A 14,711-nucleotide genomic window follows, 5' to 3' on the forward strand; every position below is an offset into this window, starting at 1 on the left:
CCCTGATGGAAGAATTCTAGGGAGCAGAGCAGATATGGCTCAGGGCATGGGAAGCAGATGGGAGACTCTAAGAACTGAGAAAGCAGAAGGGAAGCAGCAGAGGGAAGGAAGCGCGGGCCATGAGCGGGCCTGGCTCCCAGGGCCGTCTCCTCTCCACCGGCCTCAGGCCTTACCACTTGGGGATAAGAAATCTTTTAATTGTTGGCCTTTTATAAGGGGCGAAGGTTATTGTAGCTCAGAGACAAGTTCCCAATATTCCTTTTTGTTTTCTCTCTTCTCTCAGACTTGGAAACGCTGCAGACGCCATCAGCTGTCTTCCACGCTGGCTTCCGGGCTGTGGACCCGAGGCCTCCCGGCACCCCATGTCATTCTCCAGTTGAGCTCATGGAGACCTTCTCTTCATCGTGCGACTTCTCTCACTTAGGAATTTTAAGAGTCCCTACGCTATCAACTTAGAGCTTCTACCCTCGCTGGAAACCTCTCGAACAAATGAACACTATAAAGGAATGGACAAGCCTAGACCAGCACCACAGCACAAAGGGCACTTGCACGCTGCGGGAGAGGCCCATCCAGCGTCGCGTCTAGGAGGCGAGCGCTAAGGTCACGGGTCTTGTCCGGGTACGCTGCCCATCCTTGGAAAGCAGAAATGGAGCGCTCAGGGCACCAGGTCTGCCAGGGGACCTCTGGAGCACCATGGCGCCGTGATTCTGTGCCTGAGGCTGTCCTTCTTCCCATTTTGTAGGCCGGTTCCCGTTCCAGAACAAAGGAGAGCGGAAGGCAGTGCCATGCTAAAGACTGTAGGAATCTTTTAATTCATATGTTTTAATTCATTATGTAATAATAATATCACAGTCTATTTTACAAGTTAAATGTATGAGAATGTATGAAATAGAAATGTAGGAAAAAACTAAACATGGGCTGGGAACGCAAATTTTTCCAAAACCAGGGGCCAAAGGAAGATGTGTCACCCGCAGAGCCCAAGAGGCGGCAGGGAGGCGGCGGGAACAGCGTCGGTTGGCGCGAGGAGCGTTGGCTCCCCACGCTCGCACCGGGGAGGAGTTGAGGCGCGCCCTCTGCCCTGGCCTGGGGTGGGGTTAGTGTGGCCGGGGGAAGATGGCGGCTGGGGGGAAAAGCCACCCGGTCACTACACAGAGCTGGTCCCCGGGGGTCCAGGTGGGTTTTGCCGCGGAGGGAATTAGGGGTGGAGGTGTCAAAAATCAAAAGTGTGGAGGTAAAAAGTAAACACTTTCCTCCTTCCCCCCCAAAACCCAAATTCTTGAAATGCACACACATTCTTCTCTCAAACGTAGAAAAGTCTCACTCTGGATGTGCTTACAAGAAGGTCGTCGTCAAAAAACTTTGTCTCTATGATAACATTCCCACTGCAAGTAAGAAGAGAAGGCAAGAGAAAGCGTGAGCGTCTCAGGCAGCACGGCTGGACTCCCACAAAGTGGCCGCAACCCAGGCCTGCTGGGCCTGGACACGCACCCACCCAGAACCTGCCGGGAGACATGAAATGGGTGTCCCTGCAGAGCCAGGAGTCTAACATGACGCCACTGAGGTGACTAGGCCTGTCCTCAAGTTCGGAAGCCAGACGAGAGCAGGGCTTGCTTCCTTGGGACACGTCAGGACCGCAGCAGGACGCACACAGGCCTGGCTCTAAACACAGCTTTCTGGTCCTGGGCAGCGTCTTCTCTCCTACATCGACTCTCTGTGCAGTGTGGGTTGGCAGCTCCCTTGCCTCTGTCCTCACTTGGGGCAACAACAACCTGCTCTCCTTTCAAGGAGCCACCTCATCTCTAGTCATGGCTCAATCAAGTGACCCCCTCCCTCACCTGGCAAAGGGGTGAGCCCAGTATGTTACCTGGGCCTATCAGACTCTCCCCTAAGCAGGAACCCTCCTCGGGAGAGCCACCCACCAATTCCTGCACTCAGGTGTCGGAGCTGCTCCAGGCCTTGGCCATACCTCTTCGCTTCCCAGTCTCCAGGGCTTGCAGCCACAGGGCCCCACCGGCACCCCGCACTGTGCAGGGTGGGGGCCCATGTCCTTGGGGCTCTCAGTGTGTCCACCACTGCTGGGCAGAATGCAGGGCCACACAGGTGCTGGCTTTTGGGTTTTAAAGGAAGCTATGACAAATGACCTAAGTTTGTTATCATCGGTGTGTTGGCTGTGGTGCCTGCAAGAGACGAGCCTACCAGGAAGTCAAACGAAGGCTACACAGTCTACAAAGTGCCTTCTGCCGCACCCTATACTTCCCTGGGTAATGAACAGCCAGCTGATAGATTTTTGCTGGTAATTGATTATAGAATAGGTAAGATCTGAGTGGCCAAGAGCACATAAAGCAAGTATTTGCAAATCCACTGTGGCCTTCAGAAAGGACCTGTGTAAAGAGACCATCCACCGTCACGGTTGTCTGTGTCAATCACTCCTTATCAGGCACTGCTAATAAAACCTTTCTCTTTCTCAAGAGAAAATGGTAGGTGGGTAGTTGTTGACAGCGTTTTTGGACAAAATACAAATTGTTCCTTGAGTGGGAAGCCAAGCTGGCCTTTGAAAAACTATAACAAATATTCTCTTCTCCCACCGCATTCGGGTTTGGTCAGGCACTACCGGAAGCCGCTCCAACAAAGGCTTGACCAGGAGCTTGGTTGTCAGGGAGTAAATTCGCATCAATTTAACATATATTAACATATATTATATGCCTGTTTCCTTCCCGATCACTTGTGGCCTCACTACACCTCTGGAAGAGGGCGTTAGACAGGAGGAAAGGTCCAGAGAGGGAGGACACTGTCTAGGGTGACACAGTCAGGGATGATCAGGAACTTAGTCCAAAGTTTTTATTCTTCCGGCTCCAGCACACTGCCCTTCCTCCCCACGGACAGAGCAGTGACGTGTGCGCTGGGAACCCGGGGTACCCTTTCATCCTTGTTTTCAACCCAGGTGGCTGCCCTGAACAGGACCGAGTCCCACTACGTGGGGTGCCTGCTCCTAGACCACTCGCATCCCTGCGGCCTGCCCACTCACGTTAGCACGCTGGCTGGCATCATCTGGGACTCTGGCGCTGCCTCTATCAGGGACTGCCAGGTGTTTGTGGAGTTGGGAATCACAAAGCCAAACTCGAAGAACCATTCTGAAGGAAGAAGGGAGAGTGGGTGAGCGGGTGTCGAGTCTCAGGGCTCTTCCTACCCTGAGAGCACCCACGAAGCCATCAAACCCTCTCAGGCCGGGGGGGCTGGAGAGGCCGAGGAGGCCCCTTCGCATGTCCTCCATGCTGCACCAGAGGCCACTCCCCAGGCTCGGGTCTCTAGGGCACCAGGGGCAGTACAGTGGCACCAGTGTCCCCCTTAGAGGCCTACCGGATGTACGTTATGGAGGAGGAGCAGATCTTTTTATGTGGAGTTTCCACTCTGAGCTACGGATGTGGACTCTTGGCCGTCAACGGGAACCCCACGCGGGGTGGCCATGCCAGTTAAACCTGTGTGGCGCACGGGGCCAGCCCCGGCCAGCGGCTTCCTTGTGTCCAGGTCTCAACACTACACGAGCGAGCAGGCCAGCACCAACCTGGCGCCACTGTCAGATACCCTTCTGTTGGGCTCAGTGCCCCCCGGAATTTCCTGCATTGGTTGTGTTTTGCTGGGCTCCCAGCCTGGCAGGGCATAGGCATCTGCTCACCAGTGGGTTGTGAAACTAGCCTCTGTCAAAGCTGGCTTTAGCTCACTGGCTCTAATCTTTGTCCCAGTTGCCCTAGGCCCTGATTTCAGACAAGCAGGCAGCAGGGTACCTTCTAGGCATTGCCCTTTGAAGTAAACTTTTTGTTCCAGGCGGAATTTTTCCATTTGCTCTGCTGAGGAGAAGTTCAGTTCTCTAGACACGGCCTTGCACTTGAGGATTTTCTTGGGAACACGGGCTGAGAAGGAAAAAGAAACACTGAAGCCATTCTAGGTGAAATGCGTATGACTATGGAGTTTCAAGCTTCTGGGAGCTTCTGACAGGTTTGGAGCACACATTATCTATGCTAATTTGCAGAGACGCCTGGGTAGCAGAATCATACTTTTTAATTAGAGGCAGAGGTCCCCAACTGGTCAAGTCTATTACAAGGGCCATGGACACCAGCTGTGGTGCGCCTCAGGTCACTCTCGTCAGGAAGGGGGCTGAATGGGCACCTCTCTCTACTCTGTCCTGCTGAGCCCTTTCCTTTTATTGCATGGAGATAAAAGTGCAAATTTTCTTTTGGGAAAGAAAACTAGAAATCTTAGTTTATATCTTTGAATATTTTCTGATGCTAAAATTTCAACACAAAGTCGGTTTCTGGAAGTGGGAAAATGAAGAGAGGAGCGAAATGTCAACACCTGCATTACAGGGTTGTGCCTCCAAGGCCTGCCTGCTATTAGGTCTGTGCTAGCTCAGCTCCCCACGGGATGCCTGGTCTTGCTCCAGGGGGGCCCCCCCAGCGGCACCCCCCGCCCCGGGTGCAGATCAAGTACCTTCATGCTCCACTCCTGGGATGGACAGGTCTTCTGTTCCCTGCCACAGTATCTTCCCTGTCTCCGCATCCCGAAGGTTCATCCAATTTCTGATCAAATATATTAAGGAAAAATAAGACACCGAGAGTGCCGCCCACTTTGTACTCCAGGTGTCTCAAATTTGCTCCTGCCAACTGTTTACTTTTCAGCAAGTCTGCCAAACTGCTGAGCGCCGTGAACGCAGCTAAGAATGTGGAGAAGAACCCAAGACATCTAAAGGAATAAGCAGAGAGAGAGATAGAAAGAGAGAGAGAGAGAATAAATTGATGTACGTGTCTAGAAATGACAAGAAAGAAGTAGAAAATGAACAGTGCAATGTTTAAAATTTGCCCGCAGAATCCGACTGGTCACAATGAAAGACCTAAGAAAGAGATATGAGAGGTAACCCAGGAAGGGGCTCAGGCAGATCACCCCTCAGTGAGGTCACAGTCTGTGCCCCCCCCACCCCAAGTACAGCCCTCAGGTAAGTAGAATTTAGTGTCCTGCTCTAAAGTACAAGAAGCAATTTTAGAGGTGGGGGAAAAACAAAACAACCACAAAGGAAGACACAAATATTTAAAAAAGGAGCACTAAAGACATGCCAAGAAACCAGCCAGAGACAACCTTTGCAGACACCAAAAGTTTTTGAACAAGTGAATTTTGCATATTTTAAGTGATTTTCGCTGGCACAGATTACAACCTCTGAGATTGGTCAACGGTCTCTGTCAGTCAGAAAATGCCTTCTAGCTTCAGTATTTGTATTTTCTAGTTTCTGCATGGCTCATCGTACAGTAAGTCAATAACACCACCCTAAGAAAAGAACATTCAGAGAACAAAAAAGAACTCCAGAAAAACATACATCTTGATAGCGGAACCATATAACTCAATGCAAGGGTTGGAAAACAAAGCTCAGGCATTCTCTCAGAAAGAAGAGGGAAGAAACAACGGGACATAAAACAGGGGAGGGAAGAAACAACGGGACATCATTTTAAGAGGTCTGAAATCTCACAGGCGCTGGAGGAAGGCGGAACAGAAAACTGCGGGGAACATACAAGGAAACGCCCATGCAGGAAGGGCCCGTCACCATGAACTTGCGCCCTCGAGGACGATGCTTCCTGAGCCAGGCAGCCTGTCCTATCTGGGTCACGATCAGAGTGGGGAAAACAACCAGGGTGAATCAGGTGTTAACAGGGATACTGGAGGAAAGAAGATGGAGCTGTGACTTCAAAATTCCCAAGGAAATGATTCCCAAAACAACTAACCAGTTCTTACTCCCTCTAGAAACCAATGCTAACACCCCCTTCAAAATGACAGGGAAGTCCAAGGAAGAGGATAACATAAGATTCAGGAAGGGGGAGAGTCCAAAAAAGGAGAGTGGGGAAGAGACCCCAAGACACGGTGCTCTCACAGGCCTGGAGGCGATGGCACAGGGCGCGGAAAAGCAGCTCAGAACCCAGGAGGGTTTCCTTAAGAGGGGAGAATTCCGAGACTTGTGTTTATATGGAATGATGATTAGGGGTGACTCATACAACTAGGGGTTCATGAGAAGGGAAACCTAAGCAAATGAACACAAAAACAAGACACTTACTAACCCTGGGGAGAATGGAAGGGGGTCCTGGAGGCAGCAGTCACAGTGTCCCAATGGCTCCATGCAAAGAGCACGGACTCGGCAGTGACAGCGGCCACGCGCGGAGCAGGGCAGGAGAAGAGCGTGTCTGCGCGGTCGGGAGTGAAGCGTGGAGATGAACGAACTCATTCTCCACCGTGGGAAGCCAGTAAGTATGCTGCAAACGGACACAGCCAGGCAGTGACAGTGTGCTTCCAGAAACACCACAGTGGCTACCAAACAAATCAGGAAGCCCTGGAGTCTCCTGCGGGGAGCAGGAACCAGGAGCGCAGGACAGGAAGGCTGCTCTTCAGCGGAAACCAGGTAGGCCTGTGACTCCAAACAACGTACACGGACTTGATGACAATAAAGGTTAGTCTGGAAAAGGAATTCCAAGGGATTGTTTTTTAACAATGGAGGGGCCTCCCTGGTGGCACAAGGGGTTAAGTCGCAGCACCATGAAACTATCCGCAGTCACAGCAGCAAGAGTTTGATCCCCGGCCAGGGAGGTGACCCACATGGTGCAGCAGACCTCTCCTGGCTCCCTGCTGCTCCCCTCAGCAGTGGGTTTCAGTGGATCCACTCACCGCCCCCCCACCCCGCACCACTGGCCTGTACCCCAGCTCTCATATGCATAAATAAATCTTAAAAAAAACAAAAACAATGGAAAAGAAAACACCATCCAAGCACGGAGGCCACATCTAGAAAGCTGGCTAGCACCTGTGGCAACAACTTCAGGTGACGACGACGGGGATAGTTTGCATGTGTCCTTTTTCTGTCCTGGCCAGCTAGCCACCAAGCCCTCTTCCCAGCATTGCCCTGCAGCCTCCCTTCTCCCATGGCAGGCAGCGGCTACTTTGAACTACAGCACCTAGGGGATCTAGATCCTTCTCTCTCAGCCTTGGGGGTCTTCGTGTGACTGGCTGGGGCAGCCTGGACCTATCCGGGCCCTGGAGCTGTGGTCACATGAGGACTCAAAGAAGAGCCAGGGTAGGGCAGCAGGTGGTACAAACTGGCATGGCCCTGGTAGCAGGGGACGGTCACTGTAGGCCTGGTCTTCAAAGGCCAGTCAGTTCTGAGAGCCCAGGGAGCCTTCCAGCTGGTGCGGGCAGCTTGCAGTGGAGCACCCCAAACCACAGGGGGTACGAGCACCTTTACAGGTGTCACGGCACCATGTTTAACTCTCTGGAGAGTCTGTCTAGGTTTTGCTGCTACGTAAGAAAAGTTGCCAAAGATAACCAAGGTGACCCAGTAGAGCTCCCTGAATGCATCGTCGGGCTCCCCGGAAAGGCCTGTGTGGGGATGCCAGCTGTGCCTCTCCGCTCTCAACAGCCCCAACACGCTCTCCCTGTGAGCATCTTTCACAGCCCGAAGCTGCTGCCCTGCTACCCGGGTGGCTGGCCCTCCTGGGCTTATGTCTGAACTCCACTTTGGCGTTGAAACAACTAAATTCAAAAGCAAGGAACAGTGCTACGTGCTCGGGTCACGTCTTACAATTCCAGTTACTGCAAATATGCTGCCCTCTGCCTGGTGCCCGTCTATGAAGAGAAAGCTTCCTCAACGGGAGACATAACCCGGCCACAGTGCCAGCGAGCCCGCTCTGTGCGCAAATGTGAACGGAACCACGGCAGAGACTGAAGCCTGAGCTTTCAGAAGACACGGCCCTCACCCAGCCTGCTCCGTGCAGGTGTTCGTGTTCACTCTTTCTCTGCAGATGGCCAGACTTTCCTAAACAAGCCAAGTCACTTCTAAAGCCCCAGGCTCCCATGCGAGTGGGACATTCTAGCAAAACCAGGGCAAGAAAGGCCTCGAGAAGAGACTCCCCTTACAAAGCAACAGCTGGATCAGATCTTGTGGCTTCCAGAAAAAGCATTCCTGCCACTGGTGTGGGTCAGCCAAGAAAAGCCTCGGCCCACGACCGACTGCAGTCTGCCGGCCATGAAGGGAACTTCACCAGAGGCTTCTCTCTGAGGGTAAATGGACAGAATTGAAGTTTCCTCCATATTAAAGCAAGGGAGAAAAGCTGCTCAAAACATGTAGTTTATTGTCCTAACTTAAGAATCTCTTCTTTTTAACAGTAATCGGGTTAAGACCTAATTGATTCTTTACGGAAAATATATTTTAAAAACCATCTTAGGTCAGTTCAACCATTAGGCATTTCCGGCCTGTACCCTAACCTGGAAAACTGACTCTCAGAGTCTATTTCTCAGGCTTCATTTTATCATCCTAGCAAGTACTGTAAGGTTTTATCCTAATTAATACAAAATTGGAGGAATACAGTGCTCTACCCAGCGCGGGTAGGTGGCAGTAACTTAGAACCCCTCAAAGTCCTGTTATTTTAGGAATGAAAAGGAAGGAGGTGCTTAGTTCGTGATAGAGATGTAGCTATTTGGGAACTGTTTCATGACTCCAAAAACCACAAATCTACGATAGCCTATTAGTAAAAGGAATAAAAACTACTGAGGCAGGTGCTGTAAAATAACAATGAGAAAAACTGCACCTTAAAAGGGAGGCCTCCTGGGGGAGGCGGGCAGCTCTGATGGTTGTCACTGGGCTGAAAACATTCTTTTCAGTAGTTTTTTCTAACCAGGCTTTTTAGAGAAGAAATAGGGTCAAGTTTTAAGACTCAAAGGTCAAATCACCTCCAATCTTGAAGGAGGAGAGGATTAGGTGGACAAGCTTTAAGGAACAGGGCTGGAGGACTATTTATAAATCCCACCTTCTGGGTCAGCCAGGTCTTTTCTCATGCAAAAGCTCTGGGTGATTTACCTCAGGAGGGCAGCCCGGGGAGTACCCCTTCACTGGGGAAGCCTCTCTCAGGGGGCTACCCTGGTAGCCTCTTATCTGGAACCAGGCAGACAAAAGCCCTCTAACCTGTAAAAGAGCATTTGAAAAATACGCTGCAGAGCAGAAATAATAAACTTCAGAACAAAACCTGTAGCGTGTCAAGTGTCCAGTCTTAGAGACACTGGGCTCCCCGTGGAAGGTCATACGCGTCCTGTTAGCTTGAAAGAACAGATGTGACCTGGTGTGACTTTGGTCCAGGGCAGGAGGTGGGACAGACCTGAGGAGGAGAAGCAGAGAGGGAGCGAAGCAGGGAGTGTGCAGTGGGGAGCGAAGGCTCGGGGGCTGGAAGAAACCAGTGGGATGAGGGGGCTGCCAGGTACATTTCCCGGAGCTGTGAATGCAGGGACTGGGAGGAAAGGGTTTAGAATACTGTGTTAACAGTCCTCTGGGTACTTTCTGGAATAAGCACGCCAGCTTCTGCAGTATTAATTAGTTTTAAATGGAAATGATCAACGTCAACTTTTAGATATTATACACAACGGACGTACTGGACAGGCCAGGAGCTGCCTGGCCAGCTAAGGGAGGAGGGAAGGGAGGAGATGAGGGCCAGGGAAGAGAGCAGAGGGAGGGAAATGGAAGGCAAAGTGGGGAAAGAGGACAGAAGCCGTGCACGTGGGAAGAGGCAGGGGGGAGGCGGGGGGATGGGGAGGGAGGATGGAGGGAATGAGAGAGAAAAACAACCCTGAGAACAGAGACAGAAATGCGCACAAATCAGAACCAAGGGCCAGGCCAGGACAAAGGAACAAAGGAAGCCGCAGGAGTGTGGGATGCCATCCACCCGGATCACAGCGTGGTCGTGGCCGGTGGCTTTCGTGGGATGGTTTGGAACTGACGGGGCGAGGACGCCTGAGCTGCAACTGTTGAGCAGCTCTGAAATGTTCATTGGCGGATTCATAGTGTCTGGTACCTGATCAGCCAAGCTGGTATCCTGAGAGCAGAGGGTGCTACCTGGAGGGCACGCTGAAACGAGCCGATTCGTGCCAGGGGCCCAGAACTCCGCCTGGACACTCAGTAAGTACGCGTCAGCTGCTAGCAGTTATCAGTTCATCAGCTCCCACCTCACCTCCCTGCGGTTTCGGTTTCCTTGTTTCCACTCTTGCCTCTTCTAATTCACTCTCCTCACAGAACGAAGTCATTTCTTAAAAGTAAACTAGCTGCGACCCCTGGCTTTCTTCAGCACTTGAAAGAAAACTCGTGTCCTTTGCAGGGTTTACAAGGCCTGTGGTCACCACGCTCCTGCCACAAAGGACTCCCTTGTCCTTCTCCGACATACCTGAGCCCTCTGCCCTTGATGCCCGAGAGAGCTCCGTCCCCCACGCCTCACACTCTCAGGCCCTGGCTTCAGTGGCATTGCTTCAGCCAGTCCCTTGGGGCCAGTCTGCAGGGATCTCTGAATCTGCTGAGCCCTAAGTTGTGGCTTGCCTACACCCTGGCCCTGAATGGACAATTCTGTGATATCTCTGTCTTCTCAGAGAAGAAGCTAAACTCCACTCCATTCTGGTGTGTTTTGGATTCCGGGTCAAACACCTCAGTGGGTCCTCACTGAGTGATCCAGGGCTCTCCAAATACTTGCCCTCCATTCTTATTTATTCAATAAATGCTCATTAACAACCTGCTATGTTGACATCAAAGTTGTATATAAGAAAATTGGGTGATACTATTTCATAAAAAGTGACAGGTGGAGGGGAATAATATTTCTAAAGTTGCATATATATTTTTTAAAATTTATGGTCTTAAATATACATATGAAAATATGTTTGTCTATTCCATCCCTATCTCTTAAAAAAAATTTTTTTTTTTTTTTTTTTCAGAGCGGGAAGGAAAGAGAAATACTCTCATTGGAAAGATAGGAGATCGTCTTACATGCAGGGTCACCTTATATTTTGGGCATTATTCTGATTTTTCTCTGTTTAAAACCAAACAACTTATTTCTTCATCTTCAAAAACAATTCATATTCAAGCTGGGTAATTCTCAGTGATACTGAGATGAGTATCTAATGACATTAACTCAAATCCTGATTACTTCATCTAGGGATGGATGGTCCATAATATTCAATTATAGTAACTCGCAAAGAAGGGAACTGGTTTACTAGGTGTTATTCTATTCTTTCTTTCTTTTTAAAAATTTATTTATATTTATGCATACAAGAATTGGGGTGGGCCTCAGGGTGGTGCAAGGGGTTAAGACGCAACCTATGAAGCTCTCCGCAGCCGCTGCACCATGAGTTCAATCCCCAGGCAGGGAGCAACACACATGGCACAGGAGACCTCTCCTGACTCGCCCGCTGCTCCCCTCAGCAGTGTACTTCAGTCAATCTGCTTGTTCTGTCCCCCACTCTGTCTCTAGCGAATCCTCTCACCCTCCACACCCCTGGTCTGTATACCAGTTCTTGTATACATAAATCTTTAAAAAAAAAACAAACAAAAAACTTGGGTGTAGGCCAGAGGAGCAGGGGTGAGAGGATGTACTAGAGACAGAATGGGGAATAGAACAGGAGGATCTACTGAAATACACAGTTGAGGGGAGCAGTGGGGAGACAGGAGAGGTCTGCCGCGCATTGTGGGTCAGCTCTCTGGCCAGGGATCAAACTCATGCTGCAGTGGCTGGTGATAACTTGATAGCACTGAGACTCTCAGCAAAGGGTTACCCTTGCGACACCAGGGAGGCCCTGTTTTTAATTTTTTAAATAAACTTTTAATTTCAGAATAGTTTTAGATTCATAGAAAAGTTGTAAAATAGTAGGATCCTCATATATGCCATGTCTGGTTTCCCCTATTGTAAGCATCTTACAGTTGCCACACAAATAAAATCAATATTGATACATTACCATGAACGAAGATCCATAGTCTCATCAGGTTTTCTCAATTTTAATCTATTGTCCTCTTCCTGTCTCAGGGTCCCACATCATACTTAGCTGTCACATGTCCTGGCGGTGAGTTTCTTAGGTTGCCCTAGTTTCTGATGACCTCGACAGTGCTCCCGAGGGCTGGGCAGTGCCCGTGAATTGGAATTTGTCTGATGTTTTTCTTATGATTAGACTGGGCTATGGGTTTTGGGGAGGAAGACCACGAGGTAAAGTGCCATTTTCACCATCAACATGACTTATCACTGTTGATGGAAACCTTGGCCACGTGGCTGAGGGGTGCTGTCAGCTTTCTCTACCCTAAAGAAACTCTTTCTCCCCCTTCCATTTTCTTCTCTTGGAAGAAAGACACTGTAATAGCCCAAATGAGGGGGTGAGGAGTTAGGTTCCTCGAGGGAGGAATAACTGTGAATTACACACTGGAGTTTGTCTCTTTTCTCCATTATTTATTTATTCCTATCAATCTGGTTGGTTTTATTAGCAAATGACTGCCTGGTGATACCTAATTTTTTCTCCAGCACGAGACTGTTTTGACAGTAAGCAATCTGCTTAAAAATATGTAAGAGATTCACCTGTAAGTCTCAGGAATTCAGTTGTGTTGCAGGGGAAACAGAGAGAGTGTAGGGCATATTGGTATACAGTCAGAATAAGAAGCTGAGAGAGGGGAAAATGACATTGGTTTAGAGCAAACATCTGGATTAGAGCCAGTTTCTATGACACAGTAGCTGCGGGATCTTAGATAAGTCATTTCACGCACTTGGGTTTTAGTTTGTAAACTACATGTTAACATCACAGCCTTAAGGTTGTTATAGGATTATATGAAATTCCTATAACAATGGTTTATAAATTGTAAAACATGACAAATGTAAGGGCATTGTTTTATCATAATTACTTAGGATTCGAAAAAGCAAAAAACATTATGGAAGTGACTTCTTAGGAGACATTTCAAATTTTCTGAAAAAACATTCTATATGCTCCGTAATCTTCAATAAGGGAAAAGTAACTGAATGTTTAGTTATATTAATGTTTGGTTTTGGTTTTATTCAGTCAAAACCTTATAATTCCTAGAAAATTTGCTGCAGTTCTGTGCATTGCTCATATCTTAATCTCCATCCCTTTTCTCACCCTTATCTGCTCAAGAGTATGGATGAGACCTAGTTCTACCTTATGCTTATAAATATTTATATACTAGACATTAGATATATACAGGTGGAAACTGTGTGTGAGGGATTTGAGTATCCCACCCTGAAAACAAATTGAAGGAATGAATGACCCCCTGTGATTTAGCATTTCAAGCAAAACCAACTTTAATTTCTCCTAGACTTCTATCTTACTCACACTTCACCCAGAACTCACATATGAACTAAAATCAAGAAGTTGGTGAAAAACAAAGAAACAGAAAAAAAGAGTCCAATTTAAAAATCTACTGTTCAGGAAAAAAAGGTAATTTTGAAAGAAAAACCACTAGAAAAACTACTGTTAGACAGTTCGCGTACGGTGTCTTTCCCTTTTCTGTATTGTTAGTACAATAGTTTCCCAAGTGATTTCTCTCCTTCGATCTCCAGTCAATTTTTCCTCAGAGTGGGGCTTGATGATTTTGTTTAAAATGTTTGTTTCCAAGGCCTTACCTCAGACCTACCTCATCAGCATCTCAGGTGAGGCCTAGAAGTGCTCATTTTAAAAAACAATTCCTTTTTTTTTTTAAACAAAACGGAACACTTCCTGAACATGAACACGTCCTGGCATGGGCTCGTCTTCTCTGTAGCCTTCTAATTTTAGTACATGTGCTAAAAACCAATGCACAATGCACTAAAAACCAATTCTTATGTGCAATAAAGTTGAAGCGCCACTTATCTAGTCTCTAGAATCCAATACTGTGCTAATGTACAAGCTGCGTCACATCATCACTTCCTCTTCAAAACCCCCCACCAGCATTTAGTCTTCTCCACACTGTGCCCCTAAGAGCCCCTGGTCCTCTCTGCAACGCGCTCTCTTCTCGGCCCAGGGCACTCGCCGTGACCTCAACACTTCTCTGCTCTCTGGTCAGTTCAGACACTTATTTGAAGTCTCTCTTGGGAGAAGTCTGCAAAGTCAAGAGCTGAGCTGCCTTGTGGGGACTCAATCAAGTGTCATGATCACCACAAGGCCTCCTGAGGCAAGCTGAGAAAAGGAGGTGGGAAGAGGCAGCTCGTTAGCTAAAAGGAGCGCTGTGGAGGCCACGACAAGGAAAATGGAGTAACAGACATGGTGATCATCGCTGGCAGACTGGCTACAGTTGCCCCAAATGGACCAAGGGCAGAGCAAAGCCACCCATATCGCCCCAAGAATGTCTCTAAAATACATCAACTCCAAGCAGCTTCACTTCCATTGCTGAGAGGAAGAAACACCCGTCTTTGCCACATAATGCCGTTAAGTGCTGTGCAGCAGAACTCGCTCCCAAGAGTGGCAGTTTTTCTCTGTATGCCAGGCTAGAGGCAATAAGGCTGCGGAGTTCCCTGCCCAAAGCTCTACTGCAGAGAAGCAGCAGCCCAGGATTGGGAGACACCCAAGCTTCTTCCATGACCCCTTGCTCCTCCCCCCGAGGAGGAATAAAGCGATGCTGAAACCTTATTCTTCATGTTCTGCTGTGTCTTTCTATCCTTTCCCCCAAACTGAAATTTACCTTTGTTTCTATTACTGCTTTTTTTTTTCCTAAAGACATTTATTTATTTATTTTTTGTGGGACACTTGCCGGTGGCCGGGGATCGAACCGGCGCTGCAGAGGCTGCGGGCAGCCTCGCAACCCAGCGCTCAACCGCTGCGCCACCAGGGGAGGCCCTCTATTACCGCTTTTAAAATTACCATATTTTTTTCTTACTGAAATAAAAAACAACTTATTTGTAAAAAGACCC

General features: G+C 48.8%; 1 protein-coding gene across 2 annotated transcripts in view; it reads right to left on the reverse strand.

The window, feature by feature from the left end:
* Nucleotides 1-781: 781 nt before the first annotated feature.
* Nucleotides 782-14,711, reverse strand: part of PDE6D (phosphodiesterase 6D) — a 47,854-nt gene continuing 33,924 nt past the window's right edge. For both annotated transcript variants that reach the window (XM_037524229.2, XM_037524230.2), the window contains exons 2-5: nt 4,486-4,574; nt 3,783-3,908; nt 3,026-3,131; nt 782-1,382 (exon numbers count right to left, since the gene is read on the reverse strand). In XM_037524229.2, coding sequence (XP_037380126.1) covers nt 1,301-1,382; nt 3,026-3,131; nt 3,783-3,908; nt 4,486-4,574 — 403 coding nt within the window. In that variant the 3' untranslated portion in view covers nt 782-1,300. The remainder of the gene's footprint in view (nt 1,383-3,025; nt 3,132-3,782; nt 3,909-4,485; nt 4,575-14,711) is intronic.

This window comes from Talpa occidentalis, unplaced genomic scaffold (genome assembly GCF_014898055.3).
Source record: "Talpa occidentalis isolate TD23 unplaced genomic scaffold, MPIMG_talOcc4v2.1 talOcc4.3, whole genome shotgun sequence".
Classification (NCBI taxonomy): Eukaryota; Metazoa; Chordata; class Mammalia; order Eulipotyphla; family Talpidae; genus Talpa; species Talpa occidentalis.